We start from the raw sequence: 22,343 nt of genomic DNA on the forward strand, positions 1-22,343 counted from the left end.
TTCTGGTGACTAGAGGGGGAGCCTGAGCCAGTGGACACCCCCCACCCTCACCACTGAGTGGGTTCTTCTACCACGCATGCACACAGATAGATATTCAGCCCTAGAGCAGGCCCTGAGCGTTGCTTATTTGTTTTTTGTTCTGTGTTTTAATATGGGAAAGGGCAGGACAGGGCTATAGAGAGGGTAAGAGTTTAAAAACAAAACAGGCTGAAAATTAAAGCCCGAGGTATAGCATAACAACCAACACTGGCATCTTGAAATCTCTCAGGCAGCTCTGAAAGCAAGAAGCTGAAGAGAGGATATTAAAGTCATACTCATAATAGGCTACAGATTTTTTTTTTTCTTCTCTCCCTCCTCTCCCTTTTCTGTGATTATAGACTGAAGTATTCAGTCTTGTTTTTGTTGCTGTTTTTTTGTTTTTTTCTCATTTTTTTTTCCCGATGTTTTGCTGTTATATGATCCCCCTACTACCTTTGGAAGATTCTTTTGCTCCATATATTACACAAGAAGAGTCAGTAACTGCTGCCATATAGCCAAGCTACAATCACACTCTATAAACACCAAAACCCAGGCAAGAACAAATACCAACTGTATATACCAGGGAAACAGACAACACCTGTGAAAGTCACTCTGCGTTAAGCAATAAGAAGAGTAAAGGGAAGCCCACATCCTGATCACATCTCCCTGGAAGCAATCAGAAAGCATAAAAATTCCAAAACACATACTAAGTATTAAGGCCACACTAAACATGCCCAAGAAGCAAAAGCAGATGACTATATCAGCACATGTCCAGAAACAAAATTAAATGTCTTTGAGACAAATAACCTAGAAGTAGACCTGGACTCTGGACTCCATTCTGGAAGGAGGGTAGGCCTTGGAAATGCATGAGAAGGAATTCAGAAAAATGATTATGAAATGTTTCAAAACACTTTACAATGCAGTTGAGAAAAATAAGTCAGGAAAGCGCTACAGGAACAATCAAATAAGATAGATACAGCATTGGAAACAATTATTAAAAAAGAAATGGTCGCTGTTTAGCCATTTCAAGTGGCAAAGAACCAGGGCACTGGGAGTAGATGGAATACAAAAGGAAATTATTCAACAGACTGATGAGGAACACATTCATGTATGCCAAGTAATTTGAAAGACAACTACCTGGCAATCTGGAAGAGATCTGTATTTGTGCCCATTCCAAAGAGAGGTGACCCAACAGAATGTGGAAATCGGGCAATATCATGGATATCCCATGTGAGTGAAGTTTTAGTAACACTAATACAAAAACAGCTGCAGCCATACATTGACAGAGAACTTCCAGAGATTCAAGCCAGATTCAAAAGAGGACATAGAACAAGGAATATCATTGTTGACATCAGATGGATCTTGGCTGAAAGCAGAGAATACCAGAAAGATACTTACCTGTGCTTTATTGACTATGCAAAGACTTTCAATTGTGTGGATCACAACAAGCTATGGACAATATTGTGAATTAAGAGTATTCCGGAACACTAATGTGTTCGTGAGGAACCTGTACATGGACCAACAGGCAGTTATTTGAACACACAAGGTAACACTGAATGGTTTAAAATGGGAAAAGGTGTACATCAGAGTGTATTCGTACAACCTTGCTTGCTAAAAAGAAGAGGGCTTAAAATACTGATGAAGATCAAAGACCACAGCTTTTTGTATGAGTTGCATGTCAATGTAAAGAAAACAAAAATCCTCGCCAGTGGACCAATAAACATCGCTATAAATGGAGAAAAGATTGAAGTTGTCAGACTTCATTTGGTTCGAATCAACACTCATGAAATCAGCAGTCAAGAAGTCAAACGATGTCTTGTATAAGGCAAATATGCTGCACAAGACCTCTTTAGTGTTGAAAAACAAAGAGGTCAGCAGTTTGAGGACTAAGATGCGCCTGACCCAGGCCACGGTATTTTCAATAACTTCATGTGAAAGATGGATGGTGAATACGGAAGATCACAGAATTGATGCATTTGAATGTTATGGTGTCAGAGGGGAATACTGACGGTACCATGGACTGCCAAAAGAACAAACATCAGTGACGGAAGTACAGCCAGAGTTCTTGGTATCCAGGATGGCCCGATTCATATTTCATATTTCATATTATCAGGAAGGACCAGTCCCTGGAGCAGGATATCATGTTCGGTAAAGTGGAGGGTGGGAGAAAAAGAGGAAGACCCCCAACAAGATGGATTGGCATAGTGGCAGCAGCAATGGACTAAAGCATAGCAACGATTGTGAGGTTGGACCAGGATCTGACAGTGTTTTGTCCTGTTGTGCATAGGGTCACTATGGTCAATACTAACTCGATAGCACCTAATAACAATGGAGCTTAAAAGTACTTTAAAATATAATTTAGAAAATTTTACTGTATGTTGTTAAGTGCTGTCACATTGGTTCCAACTCGACCCTGGAATAGCGTTTCTGAGCAGTGGCTGGTGAGTTTGAACCAGCGACCTTGCAGTTCAAACTGAACTTATGGTCAAGTGCTTTTCCTACAGTGCCACACCAAGACTTTACTCTGTACACTCTAGATATTGAGGCTACTGATATCTCACTAAATTAATCTTAAGTACAGCATTATCTGCCATCTGCTAAAAAAAACTTTGCAGAGATGTGCATACTTACCATTGCTATCCATAGGACAATGTATTCGTCTACAAAATTACTAAAGTACTGGTCTAAAAATAAAAGGCCTGGCCCAATAAACACCGTGTCTTGAAGATACAGTTCACTTTTGGTCATGTGAGCTATCTGTAAAAAAAGTAAACAAAATTGTTTAATTACTAAATTTAAAATAATTTAGCTTTTATTTTCAGGACTCAGAGTTAATAATAACTAATTCACTATTAAGACAAATAAGGATAAGGACATCATTTAATCTCAATAAAATACTGATTCAAAAACTTGTCATTTATGACACAGTAACCTGTTAATAGTTCTCAATATTTAAAGTTGGTATACTTGAACAACTAAAAGAACTTACCAATCAGAGGGCTTCCAAGTTTGCAGGAAAATGCCAGTATCTTTAAATGCCATTTTCCACAAACTTTTTGAAGCCCCTTTGTATAGTTAGAAGTCTGTTCCCCTGAATAGATACAGTCAGTCACTCGTGACAGGTTCACAGTTTTATGTGGAACACAAATAACGATTTATAGTGATGACGAATGCCACAAAAGGAAACTTAGCCATTGTATGAAATTGTTTGCAGCATTATGTTCAAGGACCAAGAGCATTATATATACCATAAATTATAAAATAATTCCTTACCACCAATTTTTGTGCGACTTTAGCAAAGACACAACCAAACATCAGGGTATAAAGACAAGGATGTTTTTCGAACACATTAGTCGCAGACTTTTTATAAATCATTATTGCCAGTATGATAATTAGTCCTATGTGGAGTCCAGGTGACAAGACACTAGTGCCCTAAAGGATAAAGCAGAAAATCATCATCATAGTTTGAGCGTCTATTTTGTGATAAGATTAAGAGAACTAAAGTTTACAGATCAGAGCTATGTTTTTGAATTTCCACAGAACCCTTGGAAATAACAATATGATTTACTCTAGCAAGTCTGACTATACTGAAGGCCATCAACATTTAAGGGCATTCCAACAACATTTTGATAAAGGAAAAAGTACTTACCTTCTTATGTTCTATCTTGAAGATGACAATAGGTTATAAAATACATAGATATCAATATATTTGCTTAAAAAAGCACAAAAATCTGGTAGGAATGCTGAATTTCCCACTTTAGAGTATTAAGATTTTAGAAAATATGTTGTGGTGCTGTGGATTAATGCTCAGGACTGCAAGGTTGGTTTGAACCACAAGGTCAGTGGGTGGTTCAAGCTCACCAGCTGTTCCTTGAAAACCCTACACAGGGTCATTACGAGTTTCGACTCAGCAGCCCTGTATAGGGTTTCTGAGGAACGGCTGATTGTTTTAAACCACCAACCTTGTGGTCAGCAATCCAGTGCTTATCGTACAGTACCACCAAACACAAAAGCAAGGTGTACCCATTCAATGTAGAAATTAAGGTAAAAAATTTATCTGTGAAATAATAGTACTTTAAGTACATTTCAGTGGAATTTTAGTAAGACTTACTTGTTGTTAAGCACTGTCAAGGTGGTTTCAACTCATAGCAACCCTGAACATGGTTTCCAAGGCTGTACATCTTTGTAAGAGCAAAAAGCCTTAACTTTCTCCTGCCTGATGAGCAATAAATTGCCCCCTACATGAAGCCGTTAGCTTTTCTGCTATTCAGTCAGGAACTCATTCCTTTTTCTCTTAGTTCAAGGTACTAATGGCAATTCTTAATGTACAACTCAGTTATTAACAGTGGAAAATTAAATGGACTCTCAGCAGTCCAAACTATTTTTTAAATGCTTTTATACTGTTATTAGGTGCTGTTGCTCCGCGGGAGAAAGATGAGGCTGTCTGCTCCCGTAAAGATTTACAGCCTCGGAAACCCTGTGCAGGGTTGCTATGGGTCGGTACCAACTTGACGGCACTTAACAACAACAAGGTGCTGTTGAGTGGATTTTGAAGAGTAGAACTACCCTATAGGGGTTCCTAGGCTGTTTTTATGGGAGCAGATAGCCAAGATCTTTCTCCCAAGGAGCCACTGGGTGAGTTTGAACTGCCAACCTAATGATTAGAAAACAAGCACTTCACTGTTGTGCTATCAGAGCTCCTTGCTTTGTTACCATGTTCCTAACATTTCTTTAGGATACTGAATTCCCGTCCCCATTCTTGAACTTTGGCATATTCTTATTATCTATTTTTACTTGATGATAAAGTTAGCACAGGAGTAGTACTGTATGACGGTAAAATGAATGCCTTACTGCTATCGTGGATCCATTCTTGCCAACACCACCATGGAGGATAACATGGAAATAATTGGAACAGGAAAATATTGCTCCGCCCACTACTCCAAGAACTGGGAAGATCTTCCATTTTATTTCTAGAATCGGTACCTTCAGGAATAGAGAAAAGAAACAAATCATTAAGAAAACAGAATTCCTATTGTTATTAAGTAGTAATGGTCCTGCACAATGAACTCATCCTTTATCTAGCAAATAAACCTCCAACATCTGGAATGTAGGCTGAAGTGGTGACATTCCTTGAAATGGTTTTATCCATTAAGTGAAAAATGAATCCAATAAATTCAGCTATGTCTATTTACATAATTATGACTAAACATAATCTTACACGTCTTCATTTGACTCAAAAGGAACACAAGGATAGCTCATTTGACTCTAATAGTCTCAAAAAAGGCAGAATCCTGGGAAATACAGTCACTGATCTGCATCATAAATGTGAAAAATATCACAATGTGTGTGCATGCACGATTCTATGTAGTTAATATTTAGAATTAAATCTCTAGCAATATATTTACCTGTTGATCAATTGTTGCTCAAGATAACTTCCCAAAGGCAGCAGAGGATTTAAAACAAAGTAACAATGAATGGCCAGAAGCTACTATGTTTTGAAATTAGACTGTGGAAATTACAAGTTAACAAATTTATATTGAAAATAATAAAATTTTAATGAAAACAAGTATTTTTGGTAAGAATAAATAGGTATGCATTGTTCCTATGTTTGTCAAAAAGTTGAATGAAATTATTTTAAGACTGACTTCTTCTCCTATGTTAATAATTAAATCAGAATTCCAAATTTAGGACAGTCATATCTGTCTTACTCATCAGATATGTTTAACTACTTCTAGGTCCACTTTCATCTTCTTAATGAGTAGATGAAACATACAAGCATTCATTTCAAAATGTTTGTGAACAAAGGAATTAAAAAATAAAAATAAAAAATACAAACTTTATTTCCAACATACATTATTATATCAAGTTCAAGATCTTTGTAAGTGATGATAACCAGCCATTTAGTCCATCCCTAGAGAGCAGAGGGTCCTGGGAATTCAATCGTATCAATGCAGTCTCCTGTACAGTATTAGCTGAAGGAAAATGAATGCCCTTCGAAGATTTTTTTTTTTTAAGATTCGGAAGCAAAAAGTCAGGAGGAGCCAAATTTGGATTGTAAGGTAGATGCTTGATGATTTCCCATCAATACTCATGCAAAATTGCCTTTGTTTGAGGACAGGAATAAGAAATAGGGGGGCAGAGAAGGAATTTCTGGTGGAGCTTTCCCAGGTGTTTTTCTGAAAAGCATTGGCTTTCTCAAAACATCAAACTAAGCAACTGCTCACTGTTCTTTGGCCCTTCAGAAAGTCATCATATGACTTCTTGTTGTTGTTGCTAAGTGCCGTCGATTTGGTTCCGACCCATAGTGATCCTTTATAGGGTTTCCGAGGAGCAGCTGGTGAGCCTGAACCGCCGACCTTGCAGTTCAAACAGCTTTGCAGTCTGATGCATTAACCCACAGCGCCACACCAGGACTCCATCATATGCCTTGAGCCTCCCTAAAACCTGTTGCCATGGTCACTGCTTTTGACCAGTCCATGTTTGCTTTGCCTGGACCACTTCCACCTCTTGATAGCTATTGCTTTGATAAAGCCATATCTGATCTCCTGTTTAGCATTCTTCCAAGAAATGCTTCCGAATCTTGATCCCATTTAAAATAAAATTAAAAAAAAATCTATTGAAAACTCTGCTCTTGTCAGCAGCTGATTTGGGCACAATATTTTGGTACCCACCAAGCAGAAAAGTTGGACAGCGAATAAGGAAGATCGTAGAAGAACTGATGCATTTGAATTATGGTGTTGTAGGAGAATATTGAAAGTACCATGGGCGGCCAAAAGAACCAACAGATGTGTGTTGGAAGAAGTGCAGCCAGAGTGCTCCTTGGAGGCCAGGATGGCCAAACTTCGTCTCATACTTTGGACATATTGTCAGGAAGGACCAGTCACTGGAGAGGGATAGCATGTTTGGTAAGATGGAGGGTCAGAGAAAAAGGGAAGACCCCCAGTGATATGGATTGGCAAAGTGGCAGCATCTGTGGACTCAAGCATGGCAACAATAGTGAGGTCAGCCCAGGTCTGGGCAGTGTTTTCTTCTGTTGTGCACAGGGTCACTATGAGTCGGTATCAACTTGATAGCACCTAACAACAACAAACAGAAAGTATGCTCAACTTTAATTTTTCAGTTAGAATTGTGTTGAACTAACTGAGACATCACTTCTATGGTTCTGGCTATTGTTTCTGTTGTTAATCACTAGATATCTTCAATTAGGGCACAAACAAGATTAATTTTTCCTCACAAATTGAGGTGGATGGTCTGGGGCATCATCTTCAACATTGTCACATCCCTTCTTAAGATTTGTGAACTGTTGATTTCCTTGGGGCATTGTGATCATGAGCTTTTTGTAAAGTATCAATCATTTCACCATTTTCCAACCAAGACTGACCATAAATTTGATGTTGCTCTTGCTTCAGTTCTAGCAGAATTTAGGTTGCTCTGACAGGAACCTTTTAAAATTAATGTCTTATCTCCTTAGTGCTTCAAGCTAGATCCTAATCAGACATGCTATAACAAGTTAATTTGAGTTTATTTTGGTTCAAAGAATTTGAAATTTACTTTTTTTTTTTAATACACATTTTTTGTGAACTTTTTGAAGACCCCTCATACTATATTTGCTATTATAGCATATTCTTGATTGTATTTATTTTTACATAATGAAAAGGTAAAGGAAATGTCTCAGGGATAATGTTCTTGAAACTATGCTTCAAGTCAATTTCTATGCCTACGTAAATGAGTACCAACTGGTAATTCTAATTCTAACTGCCACAAGGAAACCTTTTAACTTGAACTGGAGCTATTATAGCTTGGTGATGGTGGTGATGTGCTGTGGAGTCGGCTCTGACTCATAGCGACCTTGTACAGGGTTTCTGAGGCTGTAAATCATTATGGGAGCAGAAAACCTCATCTTTCTCCTGTGGAACAGTTGGTAGTTTTGAACTACTGACATTGAGGTTAGCAGCCCAACTTGTAACCAATCAAAATACAGTTTTGAATCAATCTAAATTTTTAGCTCTAATACTAAACCCACAGCCTTCAGTATGGATCACATCTCAAGGTAAAGAAAACAAAACTCCTCACTACTGGACCAATAAACAACATTCTTATAAATGGAGAAAAGATTCAAGTTACAAGGACTTCATTCTTCTTGGATCAACTATCAACACTCATAGAAGCAGCAGTCAAGAAATCAAACAATGTAGGCAAATCTACTGCACAAGACCTTTTTAAAGGGTTGAAGAGCAAAGATGTCAGGTTGAGGACTAAGGTGCGCCTGACCCAAGCCATGGTATTTCCAATAACCTCATAGGCATGTGAAAGCGGACAATGCATAAGGAAGACTGTAGAAGAATTGATGCTTTTGAGTTATGGTGATGGAGGAGAATATTGAGAGTGCCATGGACTGCCAAAAGAACCAGCAGATCTGTGTTGGAAGAAGTGCAGCCAGAGTGCTGCTTGGAGGCCAGGATAGCCAAACTTCATCACTCATACTTCGGACATATTGTCAGGAAGGAACAGTTGCTAGAGAAGGATATCATGCTTGGTAAGGTGGAGGGTCAGAGAGAAAGAGGAAGACACCCAGTGAGATGGATTGGCCAAGTGACAGCATCAATGGGCTCAAGTGTGGCAACAATTGTGAGGCTAGCCCAGGACTAGGATCCTGTTGTGCACAGGATCGCTGTGAGTCAGTACCGAGTCGATGGCACCTAACAACAACAACAACAATACTAAGTTATGTGTTCATTTGTAAACCAGTGCATAATGATAGTATGTATCTATTTCACAGACTTGTTCTAACGGTCAGATGAAGCTGTGATGGTGAAAAGTTTAAGTACATAATAAATGAATAAATACTATTTGTTAATTATTGACATTATCTTAAATATTATTCTCAGTATTATGGGCAAAAAGTTGAGTCCATTAACCAGTGTTGTGACAGAATAATTTTTTCTTCATAAATTTGTTTCCTACGCAAAGTTTGATTTATGACTGTGGCCTCCTATAAGCCAACTTTATATCAAAACACTGAGGCCAATAACCACGTCGAAAAGAAAAACATTCCTTACTGTAGGAATCTTTACCTAAAAGTGGTTTATGTTGTTTTTAAGAGCCATCAAGTCTTTTCCGACTCATAGCACCCTTGTATAGGGTTTCCAAGGAGCAGCTGGTGGGTTTGAACTATTAACCTACAGTAGCACATCAGGACTTCTGAGTAATTTATAAAACATATAAATCTTCTTCCAACTATTAAGGTACAAGTTTTCAATGTAAAATATCTTGCTGGATTGATTTTACATATATCATGAGACAAATTTGACCTAGAAAAGACAGTTTAACTAGTGTTATTTAATTTTGTAGTAAGGAAATGTAGTCATTTTCTTTTCTGTGTTTAATAATACATAGGAGAAAAGGCCAAAAGCTTTGTAGGATAACAGAATTATAAAATGAAGGGAAAAGGTTAAGAAATGAGATGAATATTAAATATAATACAAAGATTTTTGAAGAAAATTATCTGGTTTTTTTAGGTATTTATAAAGGATTTAAAAGAAACATTAATCAAAATATTCAGATTTACCGTATAGTCCCACATTGTTGCTCCTCCAAATGTAGACAACACAAAGACGATTATTAAAGCTACCTGAATTTCAGTTACATCCACTCTAAAGAGAAAGGACATAGAATAAAGTGTAAACGAAATTCCTGAATATGGAGGTTAATTATCAGTTCAACACCAAAGATGTAGAAATCTCTATAACATTATTTTATTTTTACTTTTAGGTCCGTTCATCATTAACTTATCATTTGACAATACTGTTTAGCAAAAGAGGCTATAATAAAACAACATACATGCATACATAGGTATTAGCATGTGTACAAGGAAAAAATTGTATAACAACATCCAATTGCCAGTGTGGCACTCTAAGATCAGCACTAGACTGCGAACCACAAGGTCAGCAGTTCAAACCCACCAGCTGCTCCTTGGGAACCCTGTACAGGGTTGCTATGAGTTGGAACTGATTCGAGGGCACTTAACAATTGCTAATAGCAGTTATCACAGATTACAGAAGACTGACTTCCTAATTATGTGCTTCTGTAAGGTTGGAAATTTTTTTAATTAAAAAAATCATGTTACTCTTATAATGAGAAAAAAATTATAAGTAAATCAAAGGACTCAAAGACAAATTCTTAAAAACACTTTCAAGTGTATTTCACTTAAAAAGTAGTGAAAATTCCAACAGTATTCCTGATGAAGTTATTCATCAGACAGTACAATAGTTTGGTCTCCATAGACATCTGTCCCTCAAGCTTCTCTCAAAAACCCACTAACCAACATTGGCTCTCTAGTCCACATGCCCTAAAGCTACCAGTACCGGTCCTGTTTTCTCCTTTCATCCCGAAACAAACTGTATTTTCGGTCTCTGTAGTTCTATTTAACCTACTGTAGTCTAGCTTTGGGTCCTGTATTTTACTAAAATTATTTAAAGTAAACAATAAATTTTAGTTTGTCAAGTATAAGAGATACATTTTGGTAATGATCTCCCATAATGCCTCTGCAGTGTTTAAAATGCTGATCACGCCCCTTCATTCCTGACAGGCTTTGCTATGCGCTCATTTCTGCCACGCTCTCTCCTGATTCTGCCATCTTGATGGACGTTCTTCTCAGGCTCTTCTTTAGACTGCTGCTTCTTCTGTATCTTAAATTCTACTGCTTTCCAGAATTTCTTCTCTTCTTTTACAGTCTCGAAATAGTTCATCTATACTTAAAATTACTATCTGTATGCTAATAACCTCTATATTCACATCTCTGATCAACATTTCGTTTTCTAAGCTCCAGATCTTTACATAAGCACTGGACTGCGAACCACAAGGTCAGCAGTTTGAGCCCACCGAGTCATTCTTTTGGAGAAAGGTGAGGCTTTCTGCTTCCACAGAAAAACTTGAAAAGCCTCAGAAACCCTATACAGGGTGACTGTGAGCCAGAACTGACTTGGCAGCATTTAACAACACCTGCATTACATCTCTGGATGCCCCAGGAATCTTTAGATAATAGAGGTAATACTTAATACTTTGCAAATACAAGGCATGTAGGGATTATATAGTAAAACCAGATATGGAAGAAAAGATTTCTCAGTTGAGTAGCAGTTCGAATTTGCTAGCCGCTCCATGGGAGAAAGATATAGCTTTCTGCTCCCATTAAGATTTACAGTCTTGAAACCAGGTGTGGCGCTGTGGGTTAATGCGCCAGACTGCAAAGCCGTTTGAACTGCAAGGTCAGCGATTCAAGCTCACCAGTCACTTCTCAGAAACCCTATATAGGGTCACTATGGGTGGGATCTGACTCGACAGCACTTAACAACGACAATGAGTAAGAAATGGCCCAACAGCACACTACAACCACCACCCTAGCTATACAGGACAAACATGCTATAAACATGCTTATTTCACATGGCAAACTTTAATTACAGGGAGAGATTTTTACTATGCTGCTGTTAGGTGTTGATGAGTTGGTTCTGACTCAGAACGACCCTCTATAGGGTTTCCAAAGAGCAGTTGGTGGGTTTGAACTGGGGACCTTGTGGTTAGCAGTCCAGTGCATATCCTATAGCAACCACAGCAGGACTGAGTTTTCTACTAACAGGATCAAGAAAAGTACCAACTATTGTGTCACTGACTATCTAGAACCAAATTTTAATAGTTGAAGATTATAATTAAAAATAATAGCTCAAAAGAGGGAACGAATCTTTACAGTGAGCATCATTCCCAACCACTCGGTACACCAGTTGAAAAGGATGATGGGCAACTTAGACACTGGCTACCCAAAATGGGGGGCTACAAAGGCAAGAAGTGACTGGCTTATAAGCTTTCAAGAGGGAGCCTAGTTCCAGAGGGTGCAGGGGAGGTAGAATTACCACTGAGTGCTTTCCAACCTGTCTGGATGGGGCTGGTGGGAGGAGATGGGGATAAGACTCTTGTGGTTCAACAGTGAACAAATGCTATCAGGACTGACTGAGTGTTGCACATGTAAAGGTAGATGTTTTATAATATAATAAAATGAGGGGAGTGATTGATCTTGCAGTCCAGGAGCAGAGGACCCTGGGACTATCAAGGGAGAAGACGGAGTGCAGGGGGCCCTATCCAGAGAAGCAGTGATGCCAGAGATGGAGGCAGAGATGATGACGTGGAGAGATGGAGTAGCTGGGGACTCTGGACTCTGGGAGGAAGAGGGGCTGTGTGTTGACTGCCAGGGGGAAGGCTTGCGGGGTGTACTCTTTGGTTGTTTGAATGGTTATATATTCCTGAGTGCTTTGGTGTACATCCAAAAAAAACCCAGAGGGAATGGAAGCAAATGCTGTTAAATGATGATGCTTGGAGGGGATTGTAATCATTGTAATGAAATTGATAGGATGAATACTGTAAAGCTGATGTTCTCCCATGTAAACTATCACTCAATTCACACACAAACACACAAAAAGTTACAATGTTTTGTGGATTAAATTGTCTAATTCAAGGTAACAAATTTGTACTGAAATCTATATATTTTTAAAAGATAAAGCACGTAACAAAATATTCTCAAGTAGAACACTATTTCCACTATTTCGATCTGTCCTATGGAGCAGTATTGTTGCTAAGTGCCGTCAAGTCAGTTCCAATTCACAGTGACCCTGTTTAGGTTTCCGAGACTTTAAGTCTTTGCAGGAGCAGAAAGCTTCATCTTTCTCTTGCAGAGTGGCTGGCAAGCTCAAACTGCGGACCTTGTGGTTTGTAGCCCAGTGCTTATTGTATTTGTAACCCACTGCATTCTCCATGGAGCAGTATAGTATTTTATATTCATAATGAAAAGACAGTAGCATTTAAATAGTCACTCTCCTCCTTCCCTGATCAATATTTCCTCATATTAAGAGAGAAAATCTGCCATGAACCCTGAAAGTTCCTGGGCATTCTTCGATATTCCAAAGAATTCAACAAGGTCCTAACAATTCTTTACCTGGGCCACCGTCAGGTTTGTGTTTCAATGAACATTTTCCCCAGAGTAGCCTCTCTTGTACAAGGAGCTCTGGTAGCGTAGTGGTTACGAACCTTAAGGTCAGCGGTTCGAAACTACCAGCCGCTCCGCGGAAGAAAAATGAGGCTTTCTACTCCTGTAAAGATTTACACCCTCGGAAACTCTGTACAGGGTTGCTATGGGTCGGAACCAACTTGACGGCACTTCACAACAAAGCCTCTCTTGTAGTGCCACCCACTGCATGTGCAGGTCTCCAACTAGGCCCTTCCTGGCCACTACCGAGCTTCAAACATGAAGCTCTGCCTACTGCACGTCCCTGAGTAATAAAGTCATCTTCTGCCTTTGGCCCAGGAGTTTGGTGGTGAGTCTGTCAGCATCCAGCAAATAGTAATAGACTTGCTTGCTAGCCTTTACCATTCATGTCATCCAGGACTCACCACCATCTACCGAGTTCTGCGGTACTCTTCCTGGTTCTCTTGTCTTACTGTCTGTCTCCCATAGTACAATGTAAGCTCTATGTGGAGGGAGGGAGTTTGGTCTGTTTGGTTGACTCGTGTTACCTTAGCACCTAGAACACAGGCTGGCATATAGTGACTACTTGGTAAATATTTGTACAGATATTTCAAAAAGTTTTTCAAAGTATTATAAATATTGTTATCAGTATACAATAAGATCACTCAAATTATTATGAACCCTCCATCCTTAAATTTATTCTACCTCAATTTCTTCCGTGTGGTAATTTTCTTATGAAATTAATTATTATCAGTAGCTGATAAATAATATGACACCCATTTTTCTATTTTTAGTAAGCTATTTTTAATATCACTCCTGAGGAAGTATACAATATTAAAGAAACTGAATAAAAAAAAAAGGAATGGCATAATCATTTTACTATTTATAAGCGCTAGATTCTGTACTAAGTCTTTTCCAATATACATCATTACTTAATCTTTACAATAACCATTTGAGACAATTATTACGATTACAGAGAAATCTGTGAGAACCAGAATTCAGTAGAACTGCCTTGTTTTTCTGGGTGTCACAAGTTTTGCACCTTTAACAGAGTGTAATCTTACCAGATTTCTATCCTTTCTATTAGTGGAAAAGATTTGAATTTTCCGTCTCTAACAGGTTTTTGCCTTACACTGATTCCAGCTATTGCAGATTTTACTACATACCCATTTTACAGATGGAGAAAAGGAAGAAAGTAAGGTTAAGTAACTTAAGTCACACAAACTAGAATGTTGGAGTCAGAATTTCATTCTATGCAGTTTAATATCAGAGCCTGTGCTTTTTACTAATGAGGCTTAGAGGAGAATCAATACTAAGAAAACAATGTTAAAGCCTTTGAAAAAATGAAGAAAATTTACTAGCAGAAATATAATCATAGAAGTAAAATATACTAGCAGAAATATAATCACAGAAGTAAAATTTTTAGTCCAACTAAGCAAACACTGATTTGGCATATTTTTTCTTTAGTCTTTTAAAAAAGAGGAAAACCAAGAATTTATTCATAAAACAAATTTCTACAGTGTATCATGGGACTGTTCAGCCTGGTTTTATATATTTGGATTCTAATACTATGACTAGTTGAAAAATTGGCATATTTTTCAGAAAGCACAGCTGAGACACTGGCCCAGTCTGTAAGCATTTCCAGGTTTGGATGATGTCCTACAATATAGATCCTTCTTGGAGTACTGTTAAACTGAGCCACCAATCTGTGCTACTCAGTCCTCTATAATGATTTTTGTTACTTTAGAAAAGCCAACAGTATACTGCTTATTGTTGTTGTTAAGTGCTATCAAGGCGGTTCCGACCCAGAGACCTTGTATAGGGTTTCCAAGGAACGGCTGGTGAGCTTTAGCCACTGACTTTGTGGTTCAAACTGACTTTTTAATCCAACACATTAAGCCACAGCGTCATACCAGGACTCCAGTATCCTGCTTGTTGTTGTTGTTAAGTGCTATCGAGTCAGTTCTGACCCATAGCGACCCTGAATAGGGTTTCCGAAGAGCAGCTGATGAGCTTGAACCGCCAAACTTGCAGTCAAACGGCTTTGCAGCCTGGTGCATTAAGTCACAGCGCCACACCAGGACTCCAGTATACTGCTAAGAAGTATGTTAAAAGTACCATGGAGTGCCAAAAGAACCAACCAATCTGTATTGGAAGAAGTACAACCAGAATGCTCCCTGGAAACCAGGATGGCCAGACTTTGTCTCTCATTCTTAGGGCATAGTATCAGGAGGGACCAGTTCCTGGAGAAGAATATCATAAGTGGAGGGTCAGAGGTGAAGAGGAAGACCCACCCCCACAGAGATGTAATGGTCCAGTGGCAGCAGCAATGGGCTCAAGTGTAGCAATGATTGGAGGTTGATCCAGGACCGGGCAGTCTTTCACTCTGCTGTTCACAGGGTTGCTATGAGTCCATACCGACTTGATGGCACTTAAAAACAACCACCATACTGCTTAGGCTGTCTGCCATACAGAGCTAGTATTTTAAATGGCTGAGCCGTTGGGTTGCTGCAGGACATCACACACACGCACACTTGCACCATGTTGGTGCTGACCCACAGCAGTCCTCCTCTAGTGCCCTCAGTACTGTCCTCATGCTTCCGCCAGGAATGCTTTCTCCCCAGTCGGCCTGATACGTCCTCACAGAGGACTCACCTTTGGGTACCCAATTCTGAGCACATACTGGGCTCTCAATAAAAAGCATATGAATTAAAATTTTACCACTGTAACAGATGTGAACCAATTCATTTCAGAGAGATTTTTAGACAACAGAAGCCTAAACAGTAAAACATTCATAATTAAGTAGTAACGGCAGCAACCAGAATACGGATTGTAGCGCTGTAGTTTACTACAGCAAGCGCAGCAAATGAAAATACAGGTTTTGCAAACCAGCTTTTTATTTTGTTGTTGTTGTTAAGTGCCATTGAGTCAGTACCGATTCATAGTGACCCTCTGCACAACAGAACGAAACCCTGCCCAGTCCTGCACCAACCTCACAATCATTGCTAGGCTTGAGCCCACTACTGCTGCCACTGTGCCAATCCATCTCACTGGGGGGAGTCTTCCTCTGTTTCTCGGATTCTAGACTTTACTAAACATGATCTCCTTCTCCAGGGACTGGTCCCTCCTGACAATATGTCCGAAATAGGAGAGACGAAGTCTGGCCATCCTGGGTTCCAAGGAGCACTTTCACTGTACTTCTCTTCCAACACACATCTGTTTGTTCTTTCGGCAATCCACGGTATTTTCAATGTTCTACTCCAAAACCTAACTCAAAAGCATCAATTCTTCGATGATTTTTCTTATTCACTGACCAACTTTTGCATGCATATGAGGTTATTGATAATACCATAGCTTGCATCAGGCACACCTTAGTCCACAGGCTGACATATTTGTTCTTGAACACTTTAAAGAGGTCTTGTACAACAGATTTGCCCAATGCAATATGTTGTTTGATTTCTTGACTGCTATATCTATTTATGAGTGCTGATCCAAGCAAAATAAAGTAACTGGCAACTTCAATCTTCATTTATATGGATGTTATTGATTGGTCCAGTGGTGAGGATCTTTATTTTCTTTACACTGAGATGCAGCCCATACTGAAGGCTGCGATCTTTGATCTTCAACAATAAGTATTTTAAGTCCTCTTCATATTCAGCAAGTAATGTTGTATCATCTGCATATTGCAGGTTGTTAATGAGCCTTTCTCTAATCTTGATACCATGTTTTTCTTCATATAAGCCAGCTTCTCTGATTATTTGTTCAGCATACAGATTGAATAAATATGGTGGAAGAATACAACCTGGAACACACCTTTCCTAATTTTAAATCATTTGGTTTTCGCTTGTTCTGTTTGAACAGCTAACTCTTGGTCTGTGTATAGGTTCCTCATGAGCACAGTTAAGTGTTCCAGAATCCATATACTTCGCAATGTTGTCCATAGCTTGTCATGACCCATACAATCAAAAACCTTTGCATATGGGGATAGGTCTCTTGTGGTACAACAGCGAATAATTGTTATCAGGACTGACTGTAAAGGTAGACGTTTTGTAGCAAAAGGAGAGGAGTGATTGACTTTGTGGTCTAGGAGCAGAGGTCCCTGGGACCATCAAGGGAGAAGAGCGGAGTGTGAGACCCTACCCAGAGAAACAATGACACCAGAGATAGAGGCAGAGATGATGACGTGGAGAGATGGAGTGGCTGGGGACTCTAGACCCAGAGAGGGAGAGGTGCTGTGAGCTGATGACCACAGGGCAGGCTTGCAAGGTATACCGTTGCAACCCTTTGGTTGGTTGATGATATATGGAGGGGCTTGTAACCATGGCAAGGAAACGATATACATAGGATGAATGTAAAGCTAATGTTCTCCCATGTAAACTATCATATAGTTCACAATAAAAGATTAAAAAAGAAAAGACAAAAAAGCCTTTGCATAGTCAATAAAGCATAGGTAAACATTTTTCTGGTATTTTCTGCTTTCAGCCAAGATCCATCGGACATCAGCAATGATATCCCTTGTTCTAGGTCCTCTTCTGAAATCAGCTTGAACCTCTGGAAGTTCTCTATCAATGTACTGTTGCAGCCGTTTCTGTATTACTTTTAGTAAAACTTTACTGCCATGGGATATCAATGATATTGTCCAAAGATTTCCACATCCTGTTGGGTCATCTCTCTTTGGCACAGATATGGATCTCTTCTAGTCAGTTGGCCAGGTTGTAGTCTTCCAAATTTCTTGGCAGAGATGAGTGAGTGCCTTGAGTGCCACATCACTTTGTTGAAAGATTTCCATTTTTATTCCATCCATCCCCGGTGCCTTGTTCTTTGCCAATGACTTCACTGCACCTTGGACTTCTTCCTTCAGAATCACTGGCTCTTTTTTTTTTTTTTTTTTAAGTTTTACTGTAAATTGAGTGATAGTTTACATGGGAGAACATCGGTTTTACACTCGTTTCATTGCAATGATTACAATCTCCTTCGTTTGTAATTCAACAGTATTCTTTTTTTGGGGGGGGGGGGAAGGATGTACACAAAAACACTCAGGAATATGTAATCATTTAAACAACCAAAGGGCACATTCTGCAAGCCTGCCTCCTGGCTGCCAGCACAAAGCCTTTCTTTTTCCATGAATCTAGAGTCCTCAAGCTGCTCTATCTCTCTGTGTCCTCACCTCTGCCTCCATCTCTGGTGTTGCTGCTTCTCTGGATAGGGTCCCACATTCCGCTCGTGCTCTTCTCCCTTGATGGTCCTAGGATTCTCTGTTCCTGGACTGTAAGATTAACTACTCCCCCATTTTTGTTACAAAGCTTCTACCTTTACAGTTTTGACAGTCACAATTAGTCATGATAACAGTTATTCACTATTGAATCATAAGAATCTTATCCACATCTCCTTTCACCAGACCCATCTAGACAAGACGAAAACTAGTCAGTGGGGATTCTACCTTCCTCTGCACACTCTTAAACTAAACTCCCCCTTGAAAACTTGTAAGCCAATCATTTTATGCATATATAGCCCCCCCATTTTAGGTGGCCAATGTCTAAGTTGCCCATCCCTATCAATCCTGCATATAGAAGGAATAGGATTGACACTTGACTCCTTCCCTCTCACTTGGTATTTTGAGCTATTACATCCATAGGTATAGGTCAAGTTCATCAAATTGTAGGATCAGTGACTCTTGAACAAATGCTACTTCTTGAATGGCTAAACACTGACGATTTCTTCTTGGTACAGTGACTATGTATTCCTTCCATCTTCTTTTCATGCTTCTTCATCATTCAGTATTATGTCCATAGAATCCTTCAATACCACAAGTCGAGGTTTGAACTTTTTCTTCAGTTCCCTCAGCTTGAGAAATACTGAGCATGTTCTTCCCTTTTGGTTTTCTAATTCCAGGTCTTCATTATATTATTTTGTTATATTATGTTATATGCATATTTTACTATAATATTTGACTGTCTTCTTCAGCTGACCTTTGAAATTTTCTGTGCAGCTCTTGTACTTCCTCATTTCTTCCATTTGCTTTAGCATCTCTAAAGAGGAAGTTTCAGAGTCTCTTCTGACATCCATTTTGGTCTTTTCCTTCTCTCTTGTCTTCTCAATCACCTTTTGCTTTTTATTTTATTTTAGTATATCTTAATCTATAATCAGGGACAGATACTTAATGTTACAAAGGTGTCTTAAAACTTTTAGCTAGTCTTTTTGATCCTTGACTCCTGACCAAGTATCAGCAACCAGCGAAATGCATTTTTCATAGAAGTTTCCCTAAATTAACTTAGCCTATATTTACTTTCTCCTTACTTAGGATTTCTTCAGTAATTATACAAACACCAAGCAAGTAATTTTACACTTGGTTAGAGGCTGTATTAGAAGTGCCACAGAAACAGATCTCATTTCACTGTTAGTGTATTACATGGTTCCTTGGAGAGCTTCTATGACACTGTAGGATAAGCACTGGACTGCAAGGACAGTTTGAATCGCAAGGTCAGCAGTTCAAACCCACCAGCTACTTCTCAGAAACCTTATACACGGTCACTATGAGTTAGACCCTCGGAAACCCTGTATAGGGTCGCTATGGGTCGGAACCTACTCGATGGCACTTAACAACACAACAACATGAGTCAGAACCGACTTGATGGCAGTTAACATAGTTAAGTACATAGTTCCTAAAGTAGAAACTCTACCGTGAAGGTATTCTGTATACTTCCCACAGTAATGAGCAGCAGTCATTAGCGGTGTTTGGTTTGCAGTCAAACAGACCTGCATTTTATCCTAGATTTAATCCTGAGTTTTAGCTCTATCATAGATTGACGGGGCCCTGGCAGTGTAGTACGTCACAAGCTGGGTTGCTAACTGCAAGAAGTCACCAGCTGTTTCATGGGAGAAAGATGAGGCTTTCTGCTCCTGTAAAGATTTACAGCCTCAGAAACCCTATACAGGGTCGTTATGAGTCGGAACCGACCTGACAGCACACAGCCACCGCCACCACAGACTAGTAGTACCAGAAAGTAACCAAAACACCCAGCCTTATTTGTACACATACAGGGTTAATATGAAGAATCAATGAGATAACACACATAAAGCATTGAACTCGCTGTCTGAGACATGCAACTATTCAGTAAGTAGTAACTTCGATTAGTCCATAATTTAGAGCACATGCGAGAAAAAGCCTTCCCTTTACTCAACTAGCCTTAGTTCGGAGCTTCCCCTGCCATTTATTATGCTTGTTATTGTGGTTATGTGCTGTGGAGTCGGTTCTGACCCATAGCGACCCTGTACAGGGTTTCCGAGGCTGTAAATCTTTACGGGAGCAGAAAGCCTCATCTTTCTCCCACAGAACAGCTGGTAGTTTCGAACTGCTGACCTTAAGGTTTGCAGCCCGATTCGTAACCACTACGCTACCAAAGCTCCTTATTTATTATACTAGAGGGTTATTTTTCTTGCAAAGCCACTATGTCTTCCATGCATCCACACAGTAAGGTTAAAAGAATTAGTAGACATAGGAAACCAAAGCTGAAAATGAGCAAACAGCCAAACTAATGAAGACAGAGATAGAACTAGAGGGATAACAAGAATAGAGAACAGTGTCCGTGCTCTATGTACTAGTTCCTTATGTCTAATCAAACAAAGAGGGGCTCTGGTGGCACAATGAAGTGCCTGACTGCTAATGGTCAGAGGTTCAAAGCCAGCAGCAGCTAGCTCTACGGGAGAAATGACCAGGAAGTCTGCTCCTGTAAAGATCCCCACCTGGGAAATGCCACGGGGCAGCTCTATGTTAGACACAGGAGCTGTGAGTTAGAATCAACTCGACGGCACACAAAAACAAGGCGGTTCCACGGGCTCTCAGCAACTTGTCTACCACAGCTGAGAACTCTTATGATTACTATCATTGGGACTGGTGTTGTCAAGGTGATCCCCCTTTTACGGCACATGAAGATTTGTCCGAAAAAGGGCCTTTACGTATCATATCACGTCACTAAATAAATCAGCTGTTGTTTAATGAAGTACTATATACCCTTTTTCTATATAATTCATGTCCCTTACTTTTCTCTTCTCATGGCTATTACAACCCTGGGCTACTGAGTAAGATGCCAAAGGGGAGAAAAAACCGTTTTGATCAAATTATAACATACAGAATAATCAGCAGGCTTAATAACAATTATGAATACTATGATAAACCAACCCAAAAAGTTCATTTAAATTCCTGATTTCAGCTTTGTGTCCCTTGTGAAAATAAATTCAGTTACATTTTTTAAACTGTAACTTAAAAAAGCACACTTACTTTCCAAACCTCAGCACACCTGAAACATAAGTCTGCCAATGAGCACAGTAAAACATGAACATTCCAATAAATGAGCAGAAAAACAACCAGTCAGGGTGAGTTCCTAAGCGAACAGCAACTGAAGCTCCAACTGCCATGAACACTGAAAGAAAGAGGTTGAAGATGCAGTAAGAATTGAAAAACATTAATGATATATTTGCCGTGTACGTATCAAAACCATTTTAACAGACATCATTGTGACGTTAATTTAAGGCCAACACTTTAAAAAAAACATTCTTGAAGATAACCTTTGAAACACACTGTGTAAAACCATTCCTCAAACTGACCACTCAAAACCATTTCAGTTAGTTTTCGTTTTTAAGCTCTCATTACAACAAAAACGACAGCAAAAACTCCACGAATTTACCTGTAGACAGAGAGTCACAACCATGATCAAAGAGTTCCCCTAGTGGAGAGCAGGAATTTGTTCTTCTGGCTTGTTTCCCATCAATAGCATCCAGTGACTGGTAGACAAAGAGTCCCAGGGCACATAAAAGGTATGTCCAGTACGGTGCCTAAAAATAAACGTAGACAATGAAGTGATAATTAGTCTCTGTTTGAAAACAGCTCAACCTCTCATAAACAACTGGCACATTTTCTTGTTTTCACACCTTGTTGTTGTTAAGTACCATCGACTTGATTCTGACCCAAAGCGACCCTGCATAGGGTTTCCGAGGAGCCGCTGGTGAGCTTGAACTGCTGACTCTGCAGTTTAAACAGCTTTGCAGTCTGACGCATTAACCCACAGCACACCAGGACTCCTTTTCACACCTTATGTCACCCCAATATGTTGTAAAGTGCATTTATAACTCTCATTCTACAGATGAGCAAAGCTGAGAAATCTAATGAACTGCTCAAAATAAACTGGGTAGAGGATCACAGAAATAAGTTTATGTTGATAGAAGCACACTGTTAAAATAACTTCAAGGGTGTGGCAAGACCTGGGGACTCCTGGGCCCAGAGTCAGTGACATAGCCACAGAGGACTAGAGTGGAGAGT

The 22,343-nt window shown here is 39.4% G+C and overlaps 1 protein-coding gene across 1 annotated transcript in view; it reads right to left on the reverse strand.

The window, feature by feature from the left end:
* The window catches only part of CHPT1 (choline phosphotransferase 1), a 51,975-nt gene that overhangs the window by 5,831 nt on the left and 23,801 nt on the right, over positions 1-22,343 (reverse strand). Inside the window, exons 2-7 of the mRNA XM_006871095.1 lie at positions 21,712-21,859; positions 21,306-21,447; positions 9,587-9,671; positions 4,870-5,001; positions 3,292-3,450; positions 2,650-2,775 (exon numbers count right to left, since the gene is read on the reverse strand). Of these exons, the coding sequence (XP_006871157.1) occupies positions 2,650-2,775; positions 3,292-3,450; positions 4,870-5,001; positions 9,587-9,671; positions 21,306-21,447; positions 21,712-21,859 (792 nt within the window). The remainder of the gene's footprint in view (positions 1-2,649; positions 2,776-3,291; positions 3,451-4,869; positions 5,002-9,586; positions 9,672-21,305; positions 21,448-21,711; positions 21,860-22,343) is intronic.

This window comes from Chrysochloris asiatica, unplaced genomic scaffold (genome assembly GCF_000296735.1).
Source record: "Chrysochloris asiatica unplaced genomic scaffold, ChrAsi1.0 scaffold00160, whole genome shotgun sequence".
NCBI lineage: Eukaryota > Metazoa > Chordata > Mammalia > Afrosoricida > Chrysochloridae > Chrysochloris > Chrysochloris asiatica.